The sequence below is a fragment of the Neoarius graeffei genome, chromosome 19 (genome assembly GCF_027579695.1).
Source record: "Neoarius graeffei isolate fNeoGra1 chromosome 19, fNeoGra1.pri, whole genome shotgun sequence".
NCBI classification, from domain to species: Eukaryota; Metazoa; Chordata; class Actinopteri; order Siluriformes; family Ariidae; genus Neoarius; species Neoarius graeffei.
The window spans coordinates 56,170,100-56,192,857 of record NC_083587.1 but is presented as its reverse complement, the minus strand read 5'-3'; the positions used below and the strand labels follow the sequence as shown (position 1 = coordinate 56,192,857).

The following is a 22,758-nucleotide window of genomic DNA, read 5'->3' as shown; positions in this document are numbered from 1 at the left end:
CTTTTGACCGGGAGATTGCGAGTTTTACTTGTGGTCGGGTCATACCATACCAAAGACCATCATAAAAAAATGGTACCTACTGCCATCTGGCGAGGCACCGCAATACAGATACAAGAAAGGAATCAAACTCTCACGGTTACCAGAGGACACCCCACCCCACTGTGACCCTAGCTATATAATAGGTGAGAGGCCAAGAGCTATAGAAATGGAGATCGGCGCCACCCGATGTGCCTTGATGGCATGGAAAGGACTTTGATTTTGATTGATACAGAAATTACTTGGCTCGGAATAAAAAATGTTATCCTGTAAAAGCTATGATGGAGAGATTGTTTGTTCTACGATAAATAATGTAGTTTTCCGTTCCAACGCACTCTGTTGTCCTTTTTAGAATTTGTAGAATGAGCATGTTGTTACTCCATCAATAGATCTGGTTCACAGATTTTTAAGTGTTCTTGTCCCATTGTTCCCCCAACCAGTTCTCCCAAGCTGCCTTTGCATTTCGATTCGTTTCTCGACCCAGCAGCCCATCTATGTGGTGAGTGGGCACAACTTGGTCCTCCAAGCTGAGTTTGAGTTGCCCCGGGGAGATCACATCACCAAGGTTACATGGGAGCATGAAGTCGAGGAGAACGAAAATTCTGGGAAAATCACGGTGGCTGAATATCCGCCTACAAGCTCCGGAGGCCGGGTGACTGTCGACAAGGGCGGGTCTGTGATGACCTTACAGAACTACCAGAGCGCGGACAGCGGCGTGTACACGGTCACTGTCCGAGACCAGAAAGGAGGTCAGAGTTCAGCACGCTGCACCGTCTACGAGTACGGTAAGAAGTTGCTGGATTTTGATAGGCAAGTTTTTATTTTTTTACACCAGGTAGTTTCATCCTTGTTAAATACGGAAAACATAATCCATATAAACATTCAAGGGTACTCAAATCTATTCTGGGTCCATTATCAATTAATCAAACCACACCATTTGATGGGGGGTTGTAGTGTTAGAAGAAAAAACTATCAATCAGTGATGGGATGATGTACCTGTTACCACCCTAAAGTGAATTGCTTTCCAAGAACAGGATGTCCTGAAGTGCTTTACTTGTCTAAGGCTACGGTCAGACGACAGCTCGTGATGCTTTGCAATGGGTTATCGATAAAATGAGGCACTTTGATGGCGATGCATAGCAATGTACAGACGAGCTACAAGTTGTGGTCACACAGCAGGTGAAAACTTGATGTTCTTTTGACTAGACCTGGCATTTTTCTTCGGAAGTATGCTTGAGGGTTTTGTACGTATCGGTGTCTGGTAGGAGAATGATCGCCAATGCCTTGCTTGATAGATTTCAACAATGTGTGACATCACCACCAACCAATCAGGGACAAATCACAAATGCATCGTCTAACCGTCACCTAATAATAATGTTCACTTTATATAGCGCCTTTCACAAACCCAAGGACGCTTTACACAGGAGTTACATACACACACACAAAAAAAAGCCACACTAGGAAAAGTAGTGTGAGGTAAAGAGAAAAGTTTTCAAGTTAGCTTTGAAGGAAGAAAGAGTGGAACAGTCACGAAGCGATTGTGGTAACGAGTTCCAGAGTTTAGGAGCAGCAACACTGAATGATCTGCCACCCATAGATGCCAGTTTAAACATGGAACAGTCAGAAGTCCACAGACAGAAGATCTGAAGGAGCGGGAGGGACAGTACAAATGAATTGGCTCACAGAGATAGGAAGGAGCGAAACCATGAAGAGCTTTATAGGTTAAAAGCAAGATTTTGTATTTAATCCAAGAAATAATTGGCAACCAGTGCAGTTGCTGTAGAACAGGAGTGATGTGAGCAGTGCGCTTGGTGAGTGTGAGGACTCTATCTGCTGAGTTTTGGATGTACTGCAGGCGATTGAGCAATGTGACAGGGAGACCATAAAAGGCAAGGCAAGATATAGCACATTTCATACACAATGGCAGTTCAATGTGCTTTACAGAAGTAAAAACAAAAACAGTGTCTCGGAGGCCTATAAATAGTTAATAATAATATGTTAGGAGAGCATGTAACAAGTGCACATAAGTGTTCAAAGGACATAAAAGAGAGAATTGCAGTGGTCAAGATGAGAAAAAATAAATATACGCATTGACCAACATTTTGGCATCAGTTTCCAAGAGAAGAGGGCGGAGGCGTGCAATATTGCAGAGGTGAAAGAAAGCATTCTTAGTAATTAGTTTAAAATGGGATTAAATGAAAGGGTGGAGTCAAAGAGAACGCCAAGGTTTTTTATAACTTGGGAAGGACTTATAGACACACCAACATCAATAGTGAAACTGGAGAAGTTCAGAACCTGTCTTTTGGTACCTACTAATAGAACCTCCGTTTTGCTAGCATTAAGTTTAAGGCAGTTCTTATGCAACCATTGCTTAAGGTCAGTGATGCAAGTCCTTAGCAGCTGAACAGAGGCTATGGAAGGGGTAATAGTGATGTAAATTTGAATGTCATCAGCATAACAATGAAAGTTAAGGCCATGGTTACGAATAATCTGGCCTATAGGAGAAATATAAAGATAAGGGGACCAAGGACAGAACCCTGAGGTACACCTTGAGCAACAGTAACAGTGGATGATTTATGTAATAGAGATGAACTGTTGCCTGTTTGTTAGATATGACTGAAACCAGGCTAAAGCTAAGCCAGTAATACCAAAAGAAGATAGTCTAGAAACGAGCATCTCATGATGTACAGGTGCTGGTCATATAATTAGAATATCATGAGAAAGTTGATTTATTTCAGTAATTCCATTCAAAAAGTGAAACTTGTATATTATATTCATTCATTACACACAGACTGATATATTTCAAGTGTTTTCTTTTAATTTTGATGATTGTAACTGACAACTAATGAAAACCCCAAATTCAGTATCTCAGAAAATTAGAACATTGTGAAAAGGTTCAATATTGAAGACACCTGGTGCCACACTCTAATCAACTAATTAACTCAAAACACCTGCAAAGGCCTTTAAATGGTCTCTCAGTCTAGTTCTGTAGGCGACACAATCATGGGGAAGACTGCGGACTTGACAGTTGTCCAAAAGACGACCATTGACACCTTGCACAAGGAGGGCAAGACACAAAAGGTCATTGCTAAAGAGGCTGGCTGTTCACAGAGCTCTGTGCCCAAGCACATTAATAGAGAGGCGAAGGGAAGGAAAAGATGTGGTAGAAAAAAAGTGTACAAGCAATAGGGATAACCGCACCCTGGAGAGGATCGTGAAACAAAACCCATTCAAAAATGTGGGGGAGATTCACAAAGAGTGGACTGCAGCTGGAGTCAGTGCTTCAAGAACCACCACGCACAGACGTATGCAAGACACGGGTTTCAGCTGTCGCATCCCTTGTGTCAAGCCACTCTTGAACAAGAGACCGCGTCAGAAGCGTCTCGCCTGGGGTAAAGACAAAAAGGACTGGACTGCTGCTGAATGGTCCAAAGTTATGTTCTCTGATGAAAGTACATTTTGCATTTCCTTTGGAAATCAAGGTCCCAGAGTCTGGAGGAAGAGAGGAGAGGCACAGAATCCACGTTGCTTGAGGTCCAGTGTAAAGTTTCCACAGTCAGTGATGGTTTGGGGTGCCATGTCATCTGCTGGTGTTGCTCCACTGTGTTTTCTGAGGTCCAAGGTCAACGCAGCCGTCTACCAGGAAGTTTTAGAGCACTTCCTGCTTCCGACCAACTTTATGGAGATGCAGATTTCATTTTCCAACAGGACATGGCACCTGCACACAGTGCCAAAGCTACCAGTACCTGGTTTAAGGACCATGGTATCCCTGTTCTTAATTGGCCAGCAAAGTCGCCTGACCTTAACCCCATAGAAAATCTATGGGGTATTGTGAAGAGGAAGATATGATACGCCAGACCCAACAATGCAGAAGAGCTGAAGGCCACTATCAGAGCAACCTGGGTTCTCATAACACCTGAGCAGTGCCACAGACTGATCGACTCCATGCCACGCCGCATTGCTGCAGTAATTCAGGCAAAAGGAGCCCCAACTAAGCATTGAGTGCTGTACATGCTCATACTTTTCAGTTGGCCAACATTTCTAAAAATCCTTTTTCAATGCATGCATTGAAAATTTTTGTAATGTTTTTGGTCACTCACGAAGTGGAGACGCACCAAAAACAACTTGAAGCTTGGAGAACATTCGCCGTGCATCACAAGATTGGTGGCAATGCGACCGATTTTTCTCACCAAGTATTCGCAAACCCATCGCGAGCTGTTGTGTGGCCAAGGCCTTACACCACAGCAGTTTAACTAATGTTTAAAATAGTTCATTAAAGAACATCACATCACATGTTTTAACTGTTTATAGATACATTTAACGTTGTGGAGTGTCCGCAAAACTAGTTCTTCTCATCACTTACCTTCTGGCCTCGAAAAACGTCATTTCCTCACCAGCCTCTCGTTTTCTCTTTCCTGTATTGGAAAACTTAAAGTTACAGTTTAACTTGACTGTTACAAAGCGCTGACGCTGGAGACGCCTTCCAAAAATGCTAAATAAACATCATCTCATGGAAAACTTCCAGTCCAAGTTATTACTATTGAAACGAAATTAGATTAGAGATTAGATATGAGAACTTTATTGACCCCTTTGGGAGGGTTCTCTCAGGGAAATTAAGATTCCAGCAGCATCATTACAGATAAACAGAGAAAAGAAATAGAGAAAAACTTCTAGATAAATTAAAATAAATTTACATATACAAATATAAAAAGAATAAGATATGGGGAAGAAAGGAAGGGGGGAAGGAAAAAGGAGGGGCAGCAGGAGAGGTATTGCACATTTATATTGCACATTGTCCAGTATTGCTTTTTGTCAGGCTAGGTTACTGCTCCTTCCCGTCCTCCTGTTACCCCTCCTACCCCCCAGAGAGGAGTTGTACAGTCTGATGGCGTGAGGGACAAAGGAGTTTCTAAGTCTGTTAGTCCTGCACTTGGGAAGGAGCATTCTGTCACTGAACAGGCTCCTCGGGTTGCTGGTGACGGTGTGCAGACGGTGACTGGCATCGTCCAAAATGACGCATTTGAACGAGTGCATTAATATAAACTTTTAATCTGTTAGAGCAGGGGTTTTCAAAGTGTGGGAGAGTCAGCCCCCCCTCAGAGAGCAAATAAACAACAGTGCCCCCCACAATTTTTGTTGTTGCTATACTTAATGTTCCATTCATATTTTAAAAAATGGTTGTTGTACACTTTTTTCTTTTACACATTTTAAACATCTGTGCTTTTTTGAAAACATCTTTTTTACACATTTTAAACATCTGTGCTTTTTGAAAACATCTTTTTTTTACACATTTAAAACATGAGCTTTATTAAAACATCTTTTTTTTACACATTTTAAACACCTGTGCTTTTTAAAACATCTGTGCTTTTTTGAAAACATCTTTTTTTTACACATTTTAAACATCTGTGCTTTTTGAAAACATCTTTTTTTACACATTTAAAACATGAGCTTTATTAAAACATCTTTTTTTTTTACACATTTTAAACATCTGTGCTTTTTAAAACATTTTTTTTACACATTTTAAACATCTGTGCTTTTTAAAACATTTTTTACGCATTTTAAACATCTGTGCTTTTTTGAAAACATCTTTTTTACACATTTTAAACATCTGTGCTTTTTAAAACATCTTTTTTACACATTTTAAACATCTGTGCTTTTTTGAAAACATTTTTTTTTACGCATTTTAAACATCTGTGCTTTTTTGAAAACATCTTTTTTACACATTTTAAACACCTGTGCTTTTTAAAACTTTTTTTTTTTACACATTTTAAACATCTGTGCTTTTTTGAAAACATCTTTTTTTTTTACACATTTTAAACATCTGTGCTTTTTAAAACATTTTTTACGCATTTTAAACATCTGTGCTTTTTAAAACATCTTTTTTACACATTTTAAACATCTGTGCTTTTTTGAAAACATTTTTTTTACGCATTTTAAACATCTGTGCTTTTTTGAAAACATCTTTTTTACACATTTTAAACATCTGTGCTTTTTAAAACATCTTTTTTACACATTTTAAACATCTGTGCTTTTTTGAAAACATCTTTTTTTTTACACATTTTAAACATCTGTGCTTTTTGAAAACATCTTTTTTTTACACATTTAAAACATGAGCTTTATTAAAACATTTTTTTACACATTTTAAACACCTGTGCTTTTTAAAACATCTTTTTTTACACATTTTAAACATCTGTGCTTTTTTGAAAACATCTTTTTTACACATTTTAAACACCTGTGCTTTTTAAAACTTTTTTTTTTACACATTTTAAACATCTGTGCTTTTTAAAACATCTTTTTTTACACATTTAAAACATGAGCTTTATTAAAACATCTTTTTTTTTACACATTTTAAACATCTGTGCTTTTTAAAACATTTTTTTTACACATTTTAAACATCTGTGCTTTTTAAAACATTTTTTTTACACATTTTAAACATCTGTGCTTTTTAAAACATTTTTTACGCATTTTAAACATCTGTGCTTTTTTGAAAACATCTTTTTTACACATTTTAAACATCTGTGCTTTTTAAAACATCTTTTTTACACATTTTAAACATCTGTGCTTTTTTGAAAACATTTTTTTTTACGCATTTTAAACATCTGTGCTTTTTTGAAAACATCTTTTTTACACATTTTAAACACCTGTGCTTTTTAAAACTTTTTTTTTTTTACACATTTTAAACATCTGTGCTTTTTTGAAAACATCTTTTTTTTTTACACATTTTAAACATCTGTGCTTTTTTGAAAACATCTTTTTTTTTACACATTTTAAACATCTGTGCTTTTTAGAAAACATCTTTTTTTTTTACGCATTTTAAACATCTGTGCTTTTTAAAACATCTTTTTTACACATTTTAAACATCTGTGCTTTTTTGAAAACATTTTTTTTTACGCATTTTAAACATCTGTGCTTTTTTGAAAACATCTTTTTTACACATTTTAAACATCTGTGCTTTTTAAAACATCTTTTTTACACATTTTAAACATCTGTGCTTTTTTGAAAACATTTTTTTTTACACATTTTAAACATCTGTGCTTTTTGAAAACATCTTTTTTTTACACATTTAAAACATGAGCTTTATTAAAACATTTTTTTACACATTTTAAACACCTGTGCTTTTTAAAACATCTTTTTTTACACATTTTAAACATCTGTGCTTTTTTGAAAACATCTTTTTTTTACACATTTAAAACATGAGCTTTATTAAAACATCTTTTTTTACACATTTTAAACACCTGTGCTTTTTAAAACATCTGTGCTTTTTTGAAAACATCTTTTTTTTACACATTTTAAACATCTGTGCTTTTTGAAAACATCTTTTTTTACACATTTAAAACATGAGCTTTATTAAAACATCTTTTTTTTTTACACATTTTAAACATCTGTGCTTTTTAAAACATTTTTTTACACATTTTAAACATCTGTGCTTTTTAAAACATTTTTTACGCATTTTAAACATCTGTGCTTTTTTGAAAACATCTTTTTTACACATTTTAAACATCTGTGCTTTTTAAAACATCTTTTTTACACATTTTAAACATCTGTGCTTTTTTGAAAACATTTTTTTTTACGCATTTTAAACATCTGTGCTTTTTTGAAAACATCTTTTTTACACATTTTAAACACCTGTGCTTTTTAAAACATTTTTTACGCATTTTAAACATCTGTGCTTTTTAAAACATCTTTTTTACACATTTTAAACATCTGTGCTTTTTTGAAAACATCTTTTTTTTACACATTTAAAACATGAGCTTTATTAAAACATTTTTTTTACACATTTTAAACACCTGTGCTTTTTAAAACATCTTTTTTTACACATTTTAAACATCTGTGCTTTTTTGAAAACATCTTTTTTACACATTTTAAACACCTGTGCTTTTTAAAACTTTTTTTTTTACACATTTTAAACATCTGTGCTTTTTTGAAAACATCTTTTTTACACATTTTAAACATCTGTGCTTTTTAAAACATTTTTTTTTTACACATTTTAAACATCTGTACTTTTAAAAAAAAAAAAAAAACATCTTGTTTTACACATTTTAAACATCTCATAGCATCGTTAGCTAGCACCTCTTGGCAGACAACACACTGTGGCAGTGGAGCATCTTCAGATCCAGTCCATGAAAATCCAAACTTTAAATAATCGTGGTCATACTTCCTTCTTTTTTTGCTTGGCCCAGACTCTGTCTCCTCACTCGCTGTAGCTACTAAAAATCGATCCATTTTGTCTCTGGCAAAGGCTAGCTGAAGTTCGCTAAATGTCTGCAATAGTAACTTATTCTGGTTTATTTTTCCTCACGTTATGCGCCCCCCCTGAAGAACTCTGGCGCCCCCTAGGGGAGGCGCGCCCCACACTTTGAAAAGCCCTGTGTTGGAGAGAATTATTCAGAAACTTCTGACCAGATTCAAGAATTTAACATCAAATCCTCCTCCTTCAATCCTGGATGATGAGCCTAGTTGATGTACACAATCCAGAACCAGTTTACAAGTGAACTATGGTGGGAAGCCGATACCAAAAAACGTGACTACAAATTATAAACAAGTTACCTTACAGGAAGGTTGAGGACAATCACAGGAAATAACAGTAGCAGCCCATGATTTGTTTGTCCCTGTTATAATCAAACCGTTATCGTCCGGAGTAATCCAATTTTACATCCACGTCTTCAGTTTGTCCTTATGCCAGGTTAGAGGGCTGGATGATATATTGATAGATTGTTATCGTTATAAGACCATTTATATTGTCATATTGTAAGTGAACTGAATGATACATGCGGATATAACGCTTTAGCAGAAATGTCACCTTTCCTTCAGAACTGAGCAGGTCTTCATCATACAGAAGAGTCTATATGATCTGTAGAACTAGCTTAATAAATATTACGCCTGTTTTCAGTGTTACTGTCAGCGTATACTCCAGAGCAATCCTGAAGACATCAAAACTATGAAATAACACATGGAACATGTATGGAATTACGTGGTAAAAGTGTTTGAAAACAAAGTTTCATATTTTAGATTCTTCAGCGTATCCAGCGTTTACCTTTTTGACGCTTTGTACACTATCGGCATCATCTTAACCAGCTTCATGAGGTAGCCACCTGGAATGCTTTTCAATTAACAGGTGTGCCTCGTCAAAAGTTAATTAGTGGACGAGTTTTGTGCCTTCTTAAAGAAGAACTGAAGTCATTTTTAAACTTGCTTTATTTCTTAATTAACGTGTTATTCAGTTACGTTTTCGGTTTTAGTAACCTTATATCGTGACTCGTATTGGCAACTAATTGCAATTAAATATTATACTTATCGGCCTATTCGGTTTTTAGCCATGTTGAATTTAGTTCGTTTGGTCCACGGCAGGCGTCGCTTATCCACGCGATCTTCACGAGACTTGTGCGAGACTTCGAAACGTCAAGTGTCAGCGCCGCCATTTTGAAAACTGTTTTCCAAATGAAATATTGCGCAAAAATGAGTTTAAATGATTACTGCCTACTTTTTTCAAACTTTCCTTATCGCTATCAAAACAAACAAAACTTCCGGCTTGATTACGTCAGCATTCGAAAGAGGTCGCGTGCATCTTTTGGCAACGTTGGCAGATGTCGGTTGCTTTGATTTCCGCTGTACATTTTACTTCCGTCCTACGATGTCTCGCACAGGTCTCAACGAATCTCGTTTACAGCCATCGCTTTGACATATGGACTGATATATTACAGAGTATATTTCAAACACTTATAACTTGCTATAGCAGCGACAAAATAGTGATCAAAAATGCATTCCGATATTTAATAAAATGAGAAATAGAATTTTGATTAAAAAAATTTGCCTTCAGTTCTCCTTTAATGCATTTGAGATCAAACAGTAAATAATAATACAGGAAATACCTCTATTCCACACCACAACTGTAGTAATCCATACTAGATAGAAACTGTGACTAAAGTCACAGTAATTTGCATTAGCTGTTACAAACTGGGACGTCTGGTCACCGTACCCTATAGATCCAGAATGGTAAGAGATAGAGAATGAAGCTTAGTGAGGAATAGTTGTACCCTGCCACTCTGAACAAAATTTAAAAAACGGATTGAAAAAATCATGAAAATTGACAGAGTTATAAGTGATTGAAAATAAAAGCCCGTTTTTCATGGATCATTCCAGATCAGTGATCCAGATCAGCACCAAAAGTCATAGCAGCGTAATTCAGCCCAGAGGTATTCTTCATATGAAATTTGGTGATGGTTGAAAACAGAGAGAAATAGCATCTTAAAAAATGTTAGGATAATAATAATAATAATAATAATAAGTAGAAAGCTCCTGAGAGTAACAATTTGCGCTAGCGCAAATTAATTGTCAAGAACTGCTCAACTAAGTAAAAAGTAACGATGGACGTCGTTTCTCTAAGACATGAAGTGACTTAATTGATAAAGTATTGAATTAGAAGGTGCATCCAAACTTTTGACTGGTACTGGATATATTTAGGTTTTATCTCCAGCCCCATCAGGTCGATTAGTTGAGAGATGTCACTGTCCGAAAGATCCAGAAGCTCTCCTGAAGCTCATAACAGAAGTAAAGAATAACACATAATAGACCATGCTGCTATAGAAAAATAATCCATGCTGGATATGGTACGATACGGCATAACACGCAAGCCGAGTGCCACTGATCCCCTGAAGCGCATTATTTTTGTATAAAAGCACAGTCTGGATTGTGTTATTCCTTATATAATGTGTGGGTCATTCTAGAATTCGGGGTACAGTTCGCATCTCTGAGATAAACCTTTTGTTATTTTCCACAAAAGAAATCTTTTTTTGAATCAGTTTTGAACAATAGTGTCTTCTCTCGTTATGACAAACTGTCACCAATAGCGATGCTTGATGTACATTTTAAACCCAATTTATCCATAAAACAAACTAAATGACTCCCACCCCTCCCCCCACATTACTGGTTGTCTTCACCATCTGATTCATCCATTCAACTCGAATAAACACGAAGTGATTCAGTCTAACAATTTGTTTTTTGGAGGCTTATTCTATTCGCTGTTATAAAATCAATTGCATAGAAAGTCTGTTTTCTGTATCGTCTGAAATTTCAATTTAAAAAAAAAAAAATTTAACCCGTCCCAATGTTCTCGTCAACTCTGTTATAAAACCGCATGAAATCGACAAAGACTTAATAATACGCATGACACCTGCACCGAGAGACGTCACTTCCTCTGGCGGGAAACTTCAGAAAGGCAGTGAGGTATGATCTGTTTCTTTTCTCATTAATTTCAAAATGTTGAGGATACACCAAGAGTAGATTAATTAATCGTCAAATCTGTTATTGTGATATCGGCGTGAATCTCTCACTCAAAAAAAAAAGTAGTGCTGTCAAGCGATTAAAATATTTAATCGCGATTAATGTCGCGACTGTCATAGTTAACTCGCGATTAATCGCAATTTAATCGCACATTTTTGTCACATGAAAAACCATGTAATTCTCTTATCAGCATAAAAAGTGAATGGGCTTGCTCACCGTTCGAGCTACGGGGGTACACGGGGGATCCGAGATCCCCTGAAACAGACATGAGATCCCTTGAAAACATGATTTGGGAAATGTTGGGGGGTCTCTAAAATATTGGCAAAATGATGTTTATTGACATAGCAATTGTGTGTAACGGGAAGCATTTGCATATCCGAAGTGAGCGCGCGATGGAGATCCGCGCTCTGAGACAAGTGCAAGCACCCCCCCAAGGGAAAAAAAAGGGACCCCCCCAAAAATATCGGCATAGTTCGAACACTGGTTGTACCAATGGTTTTTTTTTATTGCAGAGCATAACACGTCTTGTCACAGCCACTGCAAAGTGGGGCTGGAGCCGCCGATGGGAAAACGATCGGAGCACTGTGGCTCTTCGGGGGAGGGCAGAGGACTCTGGCTGTGCGGGGCGTGGCATCATGTCACAGAGCGTTAATCTCGCGATAAAAAAATTATCGCCGTTAAAATTGAGTCAAGTTAACGCGTTAATAACGCGACATTTTTGACAGCACTAAAAAATGATTAAAATTTATAAAAATTCTGTTTTTGTACATGCCGTGTGGTTGCTGGTTTGAGGTGAGCATGTGGAGTTAAGACACAAAATGGTGGAAAAATGTCAACTCTGTTGTCTTCAGTTCTGTGAAATGGTTTGGCCAGTTTAACGACAACAGAGTTGACGATGACCAACAGAGTCAACACTTGAAATGTAACGCAAGACGCCTCTTTTTGTCATTTTGCGCAGCAACGGGTCATCCTGTCCAAATGCGATGTGAACTGAAATATCGTTCGTTTATTTTTCAGGAACGACCAAAAAGGGACATTGTCATTAAATTGTCTCAGACAACACACAGATGTGGGGGGAGACAAAGTGACTCGTACTCAGTGTCTCAGATGAATGAAGAAACCTTTTAGGTTACCACACAAGCAAAGATGCATCAGCTTCCTAATTCGAGACTTTTAACAATTTCGATGAGTGAAAAACATCTTAAGGTGTTTTCAAGACAAACGTTTTACACAAAGGACCAGAACTGATACGAGTTTTAGCTTCAGGGAGGGTAGGTGCTTCTCTGTGGAGTTAGTGTTACCATGCCAATGTTGATTGATTATTTTCCATGGTAAGAATGCGCCTCAAAGACTTCTTGTACCTTTTATCCATTTAGAGCTACATTTTAAAGCTAGACTGCCTTTTAGATTTTAAGTGTAGGTCATACAAAGAATTTTCCCCGACACCCAATTATTTTTGTTTAGTGGACCGAAAGATACCGAATTCAAATCACAGACTTCCAATTTTATTTTTTTAAAATAGAACAATTAATGAATTTAAGGCCATGTGGCCCTAAATTCTCTGCTATTTTTTTCCTGCTTCACCATGACCCAATACAAGATACTACATCATGAATCATGTGGTGGGCTTTCCCTGCTCACGCAAGGCATTGTGGGATACTAATTTGAAACAGGAGAGAAAAATGGAGGACGTGAGTGTGCGAATGAAACGTGAAAGACCGACGACAGTAACAGAAAGCGAGAAGAAAAGACGTTATGTTATAGACGAAGGAAAGGAAACGCAGGACCAAACTAATAAATATCAGTGCTCAGCGAGCACCTCGGTGTGATCAGCTGTTCGTTTAGCGACAGAATGATGGAACCATGCACACACACACGGACTTCCTCTGTCTGCGTGAAGCGAGCGATTTCATGCACATTATTTGCTTTAATCCCCCAAATTAAATAACTTGCCAGCCACAGAATGGCCTGATATTTTGAGAGATATTACAGAAATAATGACCAAAGTTCATCGATTTTATGAAATCGAAAGGCTGTAAGTCAATTTAATTCTCAGTCGTTCCTTCACCTCTTTCCCTCTTTTTTTCCTCTTGTTGGGGGGAACCAAAAAAACCCAGCTTATCATGATCCCAAGAAACCCCAAAGTGTAAACTCTTGTATCCCATGTTGGAAAACTTAAAGTTGACTGATACAAAGCACTAACGCTGGAGACTCCTTCCAAAACATCTCAAAGAGAAAGAAAAAAAAAAAAGTTAATCATCTCAGCAGTTACACAGTTTTTAGTTCTTTCATGAGCCTTCTCAGTTTCTGCTCCAGCTAACTTTGATACCTAAATGTTTTAGGTAAATATACTCTTGGACCTATTGTCAGTTGATTTATCCTGTGTGTTATATATACCAGTGGCTGTGCATCACGTGTCCGTGATGGTGAACGTGTCACACTCCAGCCTGCACTGTATGGAGGCCTGGGGGACGGAGCCCAGCTACCGTTGGCTCCATGAGAAAGCTGTGGTGACGGAGGCAGTGGGCCGCATGTCAAAAGACGGCACCTCTCTGTACCTGAACACAGCACTGTGTGGCCACTTCACTTGCCTGGTGAGCAACAAGCTGGGTCACAGCTCGGCCACCTACACCGCAGGTACGCAGGAGTGTGTGTGGGAGAGAGCGATGCAGGAGAATGTGAATGAAAACCAGAGAAGACGTTTATAGTAATGTGCTCGGGATAGAGAGTGCACTAGATTTTCAGGAATAATAATTAGGGAAAAATGATGGGTGTCTGTTCGCGCGTGTATGCTGAAGACGTCAGTAATTAGAAAAGGTGTGTGTGTGTGTGTGTGTGTGTGTGTGTGTGTGTGTGTTCCAGCACCCTGTGAGAGAGGGAGTCGAGGCACTGCTGTAGTTGTTGTAATCCTTGTTCTCTTGCTGCTCTTGGCTGGAGGTTTGGCCTTCCTGTTCTGGAGGTACATGAACACACCAACACGCGTGACGCTGAACATGTATAATACACATTCACTAAATACCGTATTTACATCATGATTACATCTATTCATACACTGCAAAAAATGGCCTTTCAAAAAGAAGAAATAAAAGATTAAAACAAAGCATATTTGCTTGAATCGGGTGAAAAAAATCTGCCAATGGAACTAGTCAAATTTGACTTGGTAAGATTTCTTAAAGTAAGATGAAAACTCTAACCTGTTTTTAGATGAAATAATTCCAAGATAAGATTGGGGAACTTATTATGCGAGATCTGATTAACTCAAAATAATCAAAACAGTTCTTATAACAAGATCGTACTTCTTACATTTAGCCATTCAAGTCATTTTTATTTATTTCATTTTAAAGGGGTACCAAATATAATATATACAGTTGCTGATGTGACAAAGTAACGTATTCTTAAGCAGGGCTGTAGTCAAGTCCACCTTAGTCGAGTCCAAGTCAAGTCCGAGTCCAAAGAGGTTCGAGTCCGAGTCAAGTCCGAGTCCAAAGAGGTTCGAGTCCGAGTCAAGTCCGAGTCCAAAGAGGTTCGAGTCCGAGTCAAGTCCGAGTCCAGGACAGCAAATACAAGTCATATACTTGGAGCATCAAGATAATAACTTTGGGTTATTACTAACACAGTGTCACAGTACTTATGGTTTGTGTATATATACAAACAATAGCTTGTACAATGTAGCTTCACTCATACAGTAAGTGTGAAAAATTATTACCAGTATTATACTGTGTGTACCTGTGGTTAGAGTATGCCTTGCCTGAAAAAAAAACTGTACATGCCGTGAGTGTAATGAAATAAGTAATTTTTATTTGAGCATTAACTGTAACAACCCCCCCCATAGAATCATTTGTCAACATTAATCAACAGTCTCACTCACTCACACACACACACTCTCTCTCTCTCTCACACACACACACACACGTCACCTGAAACTGCGCTGCACGTAGTTAATATTGTAACTTAATTCTCATTTAGCATCTAACGTTTTACCTGATGAAAAAAATACTAACGTAAGGAATTGTAGCGTCGTATCCGTATCTTCCATTGGCCAGTGTTCGCTACTGTTAGCACAAGATAAAGCTAAGCACTTTCTAACTGTCACTTACCTTGCTGGGTGGTTCCTCTGCAGGTGTCTGTTAAAATTGGACGTCGTCCCAAGCGTGTCTGAAATTGTTTTTTTGCAGAATCTGCAGTCTGCCCGGTGTTTCTTTTTCTGATCTGTTGTTGAAAACTCATGGTGATTTGTGTAGGCGAATTTAATTACCCCCGAATTAGCCGACATCTTCGCTGTATAGGCTATGTGTGAGAGAAAACAATGAAGGTCGCGCGGGAAGATAATAAAACACATATTTAGAATCTTAAAGTAACAAGTTCAAGTGTGAGACTCTACCATTGGTTGGCGGATTCCTTGGTGGACTTGACGAGTCCTGCAGCTATATTTAGCGAGACCACTAGGGGAGTCCGAGACAAGTCCAAGTCCAATTACAAGCGAGTCCGAGTTAAGTCCAAGTCCATCAAAAAAACGTCTCGAGACGGACTCGAGTACTACAGCCCTGTTCTTAAGTATTCTATCAAATTTATATACTAGAAAACAACGAAATATCTTGGTAATTGTAAATATAATACTTTATACGCTAAACCGCACAAGAGTCGCCATTTTTAAAAGACCGTGACGTCAGCGCTACCCACTGCACTAGCGGAACTCTCCGAAATGGAGGAGATAAGCGTGTAATCATGGCGTCGGGCGCATCAAGTGAAAGCGACAGCTCTGTCGAATCATACGAAGAGATCCCGCAAGACACACTGCAAGCAGGCTATGGCTTAGAAGGGTACCAGTTTGAACCTAGGAGAGGTACTATGTAGTGGAAGTTCATTATGTCTAACTATTAAAGCTATTTTAAGTTCGTTTCTTAAGACAAGGATTTTTTAAGATGTTACCTTGTTGACAGTTTCGGCGAGAATCTTCCGCCTTCTTCAAAACAGTCACCAGATGTCGAGTGGTGACGTGCCTTATCAGCTGATGTTACACTACGGAGGCGTGAACGTCCCGCCCAATTTGACAGGTAGTTCACGCCTCCTGCTGTCAGGTCGCTCCTCCAGGACACATCTGGTGACTGTTTTGAAGAAGGCGGAAGATTCTCGCCGAAACCGTCAACAAGGGAACATCTTAAAAAATCCTTGTCTTAAGAAACGAACTTAAAATAGCTAGGAGAGGTACTCTCGACTCCGGTGATGAAATAAGAGAAGAAAGCTCGGATGACGGCGAGGATGAGACTGATGCTGACCATGGGCATGGCGAGCGTGGGGCAGAGCGTCTGCGTGCAGGCGACACGGCGTGGTGCTCGTGCGGAAAATGTAACGTGGAGTTGCTCACGAGTCCAGCAGAGTTTATTTGCTGCAATGAGATAGGCGCCACCCGTGGACTTGCGAAATCGTCGCAAGAGGCAGAAACAGGTATTTCACACGTGCTATTCCCAACCTCAATGAGCCAACACAACTGGGCACATACATACGTCATGAGTGTTACGCAGAGAAAATGAACGTGCATTCTGATTGGATAAAATTAATATCATGGCGGGCTGTTCAAACTGCGGAAACAGTTTGCTCGAGCTACTTTCAAAACGCTATAACCTTCCAACCTTAGAACAAAAAACTTTTGTAAGTCTTGAATAAGGTTCGTGAATGTGCGTTTTATTGTTATATTTACTCTATATATTGCCCTCTGTTCCCCTTTAAGGGTATTTCACTTAAAGTCATGACAAAGTCTTAGCAGTAAAAACTGAATTTAAGATAAATATACTAATATTAGGATTGTTAAATTCTACAACTAAGCATTGCTAGCTTAAAAGATTCTCCTTTTGTGACCTGTAATTAGTAAAATACTCTAGATATGAGACCAGAGACTATCTCGAATCAAGTTGACGACATGTGTAGCATTGCAACAAGTTTTTTTTTTTTTTAGGCACCAAAAAAAAAAAAAGTCTACGCATTTTGACTTACAGTGCTTACACAACGCCAAAGCAACAGTGCATTTTGGGGGCACTGACTATTCATGTGTACGAGGGGTTTACAAGATCAGGCACAAAAAAAAAAAAAAAAAAACACTGAACTTAACTCACAGTATTCCAAAAAGCCCTCACTAAAGCGCCCTCCACTCACTCAAACTTTTTGAAGGCACTTGTCTGGTCTAGAGTCTGTACAGCATCTAGAAGGAGCTCACTCTGAATGACTGAGAAAACAGTCGCAGTAAACTTAGGATCTGTAAGGTGGAGTTGAATTGTAATGAAAGATTCAAAGATTTTAGTAAAGTTCATTTATTCCCAAAACAAGCATACTTTTTTTTTTCTTGAAACAAGATGAACCGCATTTGACAAATGTCCAAAATGTACTTACTTGTTTTTAAAAAACCCTTGTTTTATTTTCAAAGCTGCTCCAAATAAGACTTTTTCAAGACATTTTGTCTATACAAGATTTTCAAGATGGACTGTCTAAAAACTAGCCTTTCTAGCTAAATGAGGTTTTGCTTGTTGGGCAATTATGTCTTATAATAAGGGTGGCTCGATGTTTTGACTTGAAAATAGACAAAAACTTCCTAAGATTTTTATTTTTTGCAGTGTACGGCACATGAACGTTTCAGCGAAAAGTTTTTCCTAGTAGTTATAAATCGATGATGGATATAGAGGATATTACACGGTTGCGCGTAGATATGAAGTTCATCTTCAGGTGGCGAACGTATACATATACATCACAAGTGAAAATATGTTTCAACATGAGAAGATAAACTTCATATATCTTTGCTCCACCATGTAACGTTCCTTATATTATATGGACACAGTATGGGGCGTCGTGGCTCAGGTGGCTAAGGCGCCATACCATAAATCCGGGGACCCGGGTTCGATTCCGACCCGAGGTCATTTCCCGATCCGTCTCTCTCTCCCGATCATTTCCTGTCCTGTCTCTACACTGTCCTATCCAATAAAGGTGAAAAAGCCCAAAAAAAATATATGGACACAGCCATAGAAAATACGCGAGCTGACAGCAGTCAGTGGGAAAACACTGGGAGTGACATCACTGGAGTGAAATATCGGGAAGTATTCTACATGCGGGACATTTGTTCGATGGAATAAAAATACGTGTTCGAGCAGGTTTCGTTCATTTGGTTTGATAGCATGCAGTATTGTTAGTATATCGCTTATCCTACATGTATTACGTCACTCGACAGAATGGAGAATGAGGGTTGAATATTGTTTACGATATTGCATGGTTGTCAAGACGATACGACGTCACACGTCAGAGAACAAACATGGCCGCCAGGTTTGCTTCGATAAATACAGAAGATTGAGAGTATTTTGGAAGAAAAAGATGCGTTGAACACCTGAAAGGAGTGTGTATATATATATATATATATATATATAATATTGGTTGGCTTTTACTCATGGTATATCAGATAAATTCCATTCATTTGACTTCATCCATCCACTCAACACCAGCCAATATTATTTAAATATGTCACTCAGATCTGCGATGTATTTCGTATGAAAAATGCAAGTTTTTCAACCCGAGATGATAAACTTCATATCTTCAAGCCAACATGCGATTTTCTTCTATTATATCGATGCATTCACAAACAAAAAGTCCCCAAATTTATCAAAACAATTCATCGATTTCTTCACAAGTGACATTGAGATTTATGTCACGGTTTTGGATCTCCGTGTCCTGGATGAAAGATACCAGTGGTGTATTTCCCAGTAAAACACTCGCGTCTCTATAATATAAAGTAATATTAATGTGACATCTTAAAGCTTATGAGACAAGAGAGAAGTAAAATACTTCAAGAGTCATTATTTATTACCAGCCTGGAGTTGATTATTTTCCCAAAACCTGCTGTTCCTCTTATACCCCAGCAATTTGTTCATCTCATCTCATTATCTCTAGTCGCTTTATCCTGTTCTACAGGGTCGCAGGCAAGCTGGAGCCTATCCCAGCTGACTATGGGCGAAAGGCGGGGTACACCCTGGACAAGTCGCCAGGTCATCACAGGGCTGACACATAGACACAGACAACCATTCACACTCTCATTCACACCTACGGTCAATTTAGAGTCACCAGTTAACCTAACCTGCATGTCTTTGGACTGTGGGGGAAACCGGAGCACCCGGAGGAAACCCACGCGGACACGGGGAGAACATGCAAACTCCACACAGAAAGGCCCTCGCCGGCCACGGGGCTCGAACCCGGACCTTCTCGCTGTGAGGCGACAGCGCTAACCACTACACCACCGTGCCGCCACGTTAAGTGTTGTTGGACGCCAGCGCTTATCTCGAAATGAATGACACAGCTTGTCAAGTTCATGAGAAAACAAAAAGGTGTTTAAGTCCTCGGTCCTGAAATCCAGGAAATACACTAACTGTTACAAATACAAAGCGCTGACACGAGAGACTACTAACACAAACATTTTAACAAACGTCATCGTCGGAAAAACTTCATTTCAATAAGTATGATTTGTTTTAAGTCTGTGTCACAACCGGACGTGCGATTTTTGGCGTTTCCCAAATCGCTGCGTTTTTTTTGTTCGTGGAGAAAGATGCACGTTGGCCGTAAGTTTGTCTTGCAACCTGAAAAAAACGTAAGCGCACGTAGAGTTTGTTTGACATGACAAAGAACCTCTGCGGCCGGTTTACGGCTCGAAAATAAGCACGTCACACGCGCGCCCTCCGTGCGTTTCTTGCACGTACGGCCGGTTGTGACCGAGGCATTAGATTTGTAGCATGTTCGCCATACAAGGCCCGGTCAGTTAGCCGTTTCTATAGAAACGATAACATATTAGAAGAAGCGCATGAACATAAACCTCTGATTTGACCAATCAGATTTGAGACTGTGTTGTTACTCTGGGATACGAATTTAATAACAGCATGTTAGGATAGAAATATAAAAACAAACAACTGATGAGGGACATGTTTTTTTTTGTTTTTAGGAGACGCATTAGGTACAGCAACAGAAGAGAGAGACTCCAAGAACCAGATGAGGACATGTAACCTCTGCACTCGAGTCAGAACGTCAGACTGAACCAAAGACGGAGGAGACGTGAACTTTGACTCAGAGAGAGCAGTCACCTCTTCTCCAAGCACTCGGAGAGGTCACATTAAGATATTTCAGACATGCTCCAAGGGTTCCACTGACTTTGTCACAGTTGGAGAAACAAAGTGCAATGAAGTTCTCCTTTTATCGGACTTTGATGAAGCAAAGAAAGCTGAAGGTTGAGAAACTGTTTGAAGTTTCGAAAAAAGGAAACTGATCGATTACTTTATTTCCTGTTTTGAATTTCATATTAAAGTTACTTATGCAGTATAGAAGGATATATAATATGCAGATACACTGTACTGTGCAATGAAGCAGCGAATTATTTTAAGGCATTTCAAAGTACATGTTGTGGAACGCGTCTAAGAATGACTAGAGATGGAGGACGGGTTCGAGGAGTGCATAAAGGGTTGGGTTTTGAGAAAAACAGGATGTTGCAGTGATGCCTTACTTGTATTGAAGTTACTTATACAGAGACAAGGTGTCCCTTAAAACAGTGCTCAGAAGGTTTTGCAGCCAGCGACCCCTTTAAATACAAAATAAATCCCACAAATTCGCCTCAAAACAGCTTTTATAAAATATCAATTTTTTTTAAATATCCCATTTTATTTCATGATAATTTAGATTGTTTTATATAAAAATGATTGTACTTTAAATTACCATTTTATTTAAATATTTTATATAAATTCTAATTTACATTTTATGACTGAACAATTATATTTTGCATAATTTTAATTAAAAAGTTATTTACAATTATTTCATATTAATGTGCATTTTATTTAAATGTAAACAGTAATTACATACAATTAACTAAAATCAGGCAATTGTGGCAGAAGTACAACGCATAAACTCATACAGGCCATAGATGAAGTGCTTTTTTTTTTTTTTAAAAAGAAAAACAGGATGCTGCATTGACGCAGTTCAAGCTTCTTTTTTTTTTGCCGGACTTGTGTTTAAGTTACTTGTACAAACAACGTGTCCCTTAAAACAACAGTCCTCAAGGGTTTTGATGCTAGCGAACCCTTTAAATACAAAATAAATCCCATAAATCTGACTCGAAACAGCTTTTATAAAACCTTGGTTTTTTATTATATCCGATTTTATTACACATTTTAAATAATGAATTTTTTGTTTTGATATAAAGCTGTATTGTACTTGATTTTTATGGAACATTTTATATAAATATAATTTACATTTTATTACAGAACACAAATATTTTGCAAAATATTTTAAAATTAAACTTTATTTGATTATTTTACATTAATGTACATATTTAAATGTAAACAATAATCACGTACAAATTCATGCAATTATCTAAAATCAGCCAGTCTTAGTTATCTAGCAATTTTTGACCTTGGTGTGATTGGTCATGACAGTCGGCTGGTTTGAGTATTTCTTGAACTGCTGACCACCTGGGATTTTCACACACAACAGTCTCTCGAGTTTACACAGAATGGTGCAATAACGAAACAGCATCCAGTGAGCTGAGGAAGGAAAGGAAAGGCCTTGTTGATGAGAGGTCAAGGGAGAAAAGCCAGACTGGTTTGAGCTGACAGAACTCCGATAACCACTCTACGCAACTGTGGTGAGAAGAAAAGCATCTCAGAATGCATGACACGTCAAACCTTAAAGGAACAGTCCACCGTACTTCCATAATGAAATATGCTCTTATCTGAATTGAGACGAGCTGCTCCGTACCTCTCCGAGCTTTGCGCGACCTCCCAGTCAGTCAGACGCGCTGTCACTCCTGTTAGCAATGTAGCTAGGCTCAGTATGGCCAATGGTATTTTTTGGGGCTGTAGTTAGATGCGACCAAACTCTTCCGCGTTTTTCCTGTTTACATAGGTTTATATGACCAGTGATATGAAACAAGTTCAGTTACACAAATTGAAACGTAGCGATTTTCTATGCTATGGAAAGTCTGCACTATAATGACAGGCGTACTAACCACCTTCTGCACGCTTCGGCAGCGCATTGATACGGAGCTCAGATATCAATGCGCTGCCGAAGCGCGCAGAAGGTGTTAGCACGCCTGTCATTATAGTGTGGACTTTCCATAGCATAGAAAATCGCTACGTTTCAATTTTTGTAACTGAACTTGTTTCATATCACTGGTCATATAAACCTATGTAAACAGGAAAAACGGGCAAGAGTTTGGTCGCATCTAACTACAGCCCCAAAAAATACCATTGGCCATACTGAGCCTAGCTACATTGCTAACAGGAGTGACAGCGCATCTGACTGCGTCTGACTGACTGGGAGGTCGCGCAAAGCTCGGAGAGGTACGGAGCAGCTCGTCTCAATTCAGATAAGAGCATATTTCATTATGGAAGTACGGTGGACTGTTCCTTTAAGGTGAATGGGCTCCAAGAG

The 22,758-nt window shown here is 38.4% G+C and overlaps 2 protein-coding genes across 4 annotated transcripts in view; both read left to right on the top strand.

Moving 5' to 3' along the window:
* Positions 1–21,447, top strand: part of si:dkeyp-97a10.2 (uncharacterized) — a 50,163-nt gene extending 28,716 nt beyond the window's left edge. For all 3 annotated transcript variants that reach the window (XM_060900335.1, XM_060900337.1, XM_060900336.1), the window contains exons 3-6: positions 477–821; positions 13,717–13,953; positions 14,179–14,275; positions 20,282–21,447. In XM_060900335.1, the coding sequence (XP_060756318.1) occupies positions 477–821; positions 13,717–13,953; positions 14,179–14,275; positions 20,282–20,342 (740 nt within the window). In that variant the 3' untranslated portion in view covers positions 20,343–21,447. The remainder of the gene's footprint in view (positions 1–476; positions 822–13,716; positions 13,954–14,178; positions 14,276–20,281) is intronic.
* hmgn2 (high mobility group nucleosomal binding domain 2) overlaps positions 1–22,758 on the top strand; it is a 419,610-nt gene that overhangs the window by 61,023 nt on the left and 335,829 nt on the right. The window lies entirely within an intron of this gene.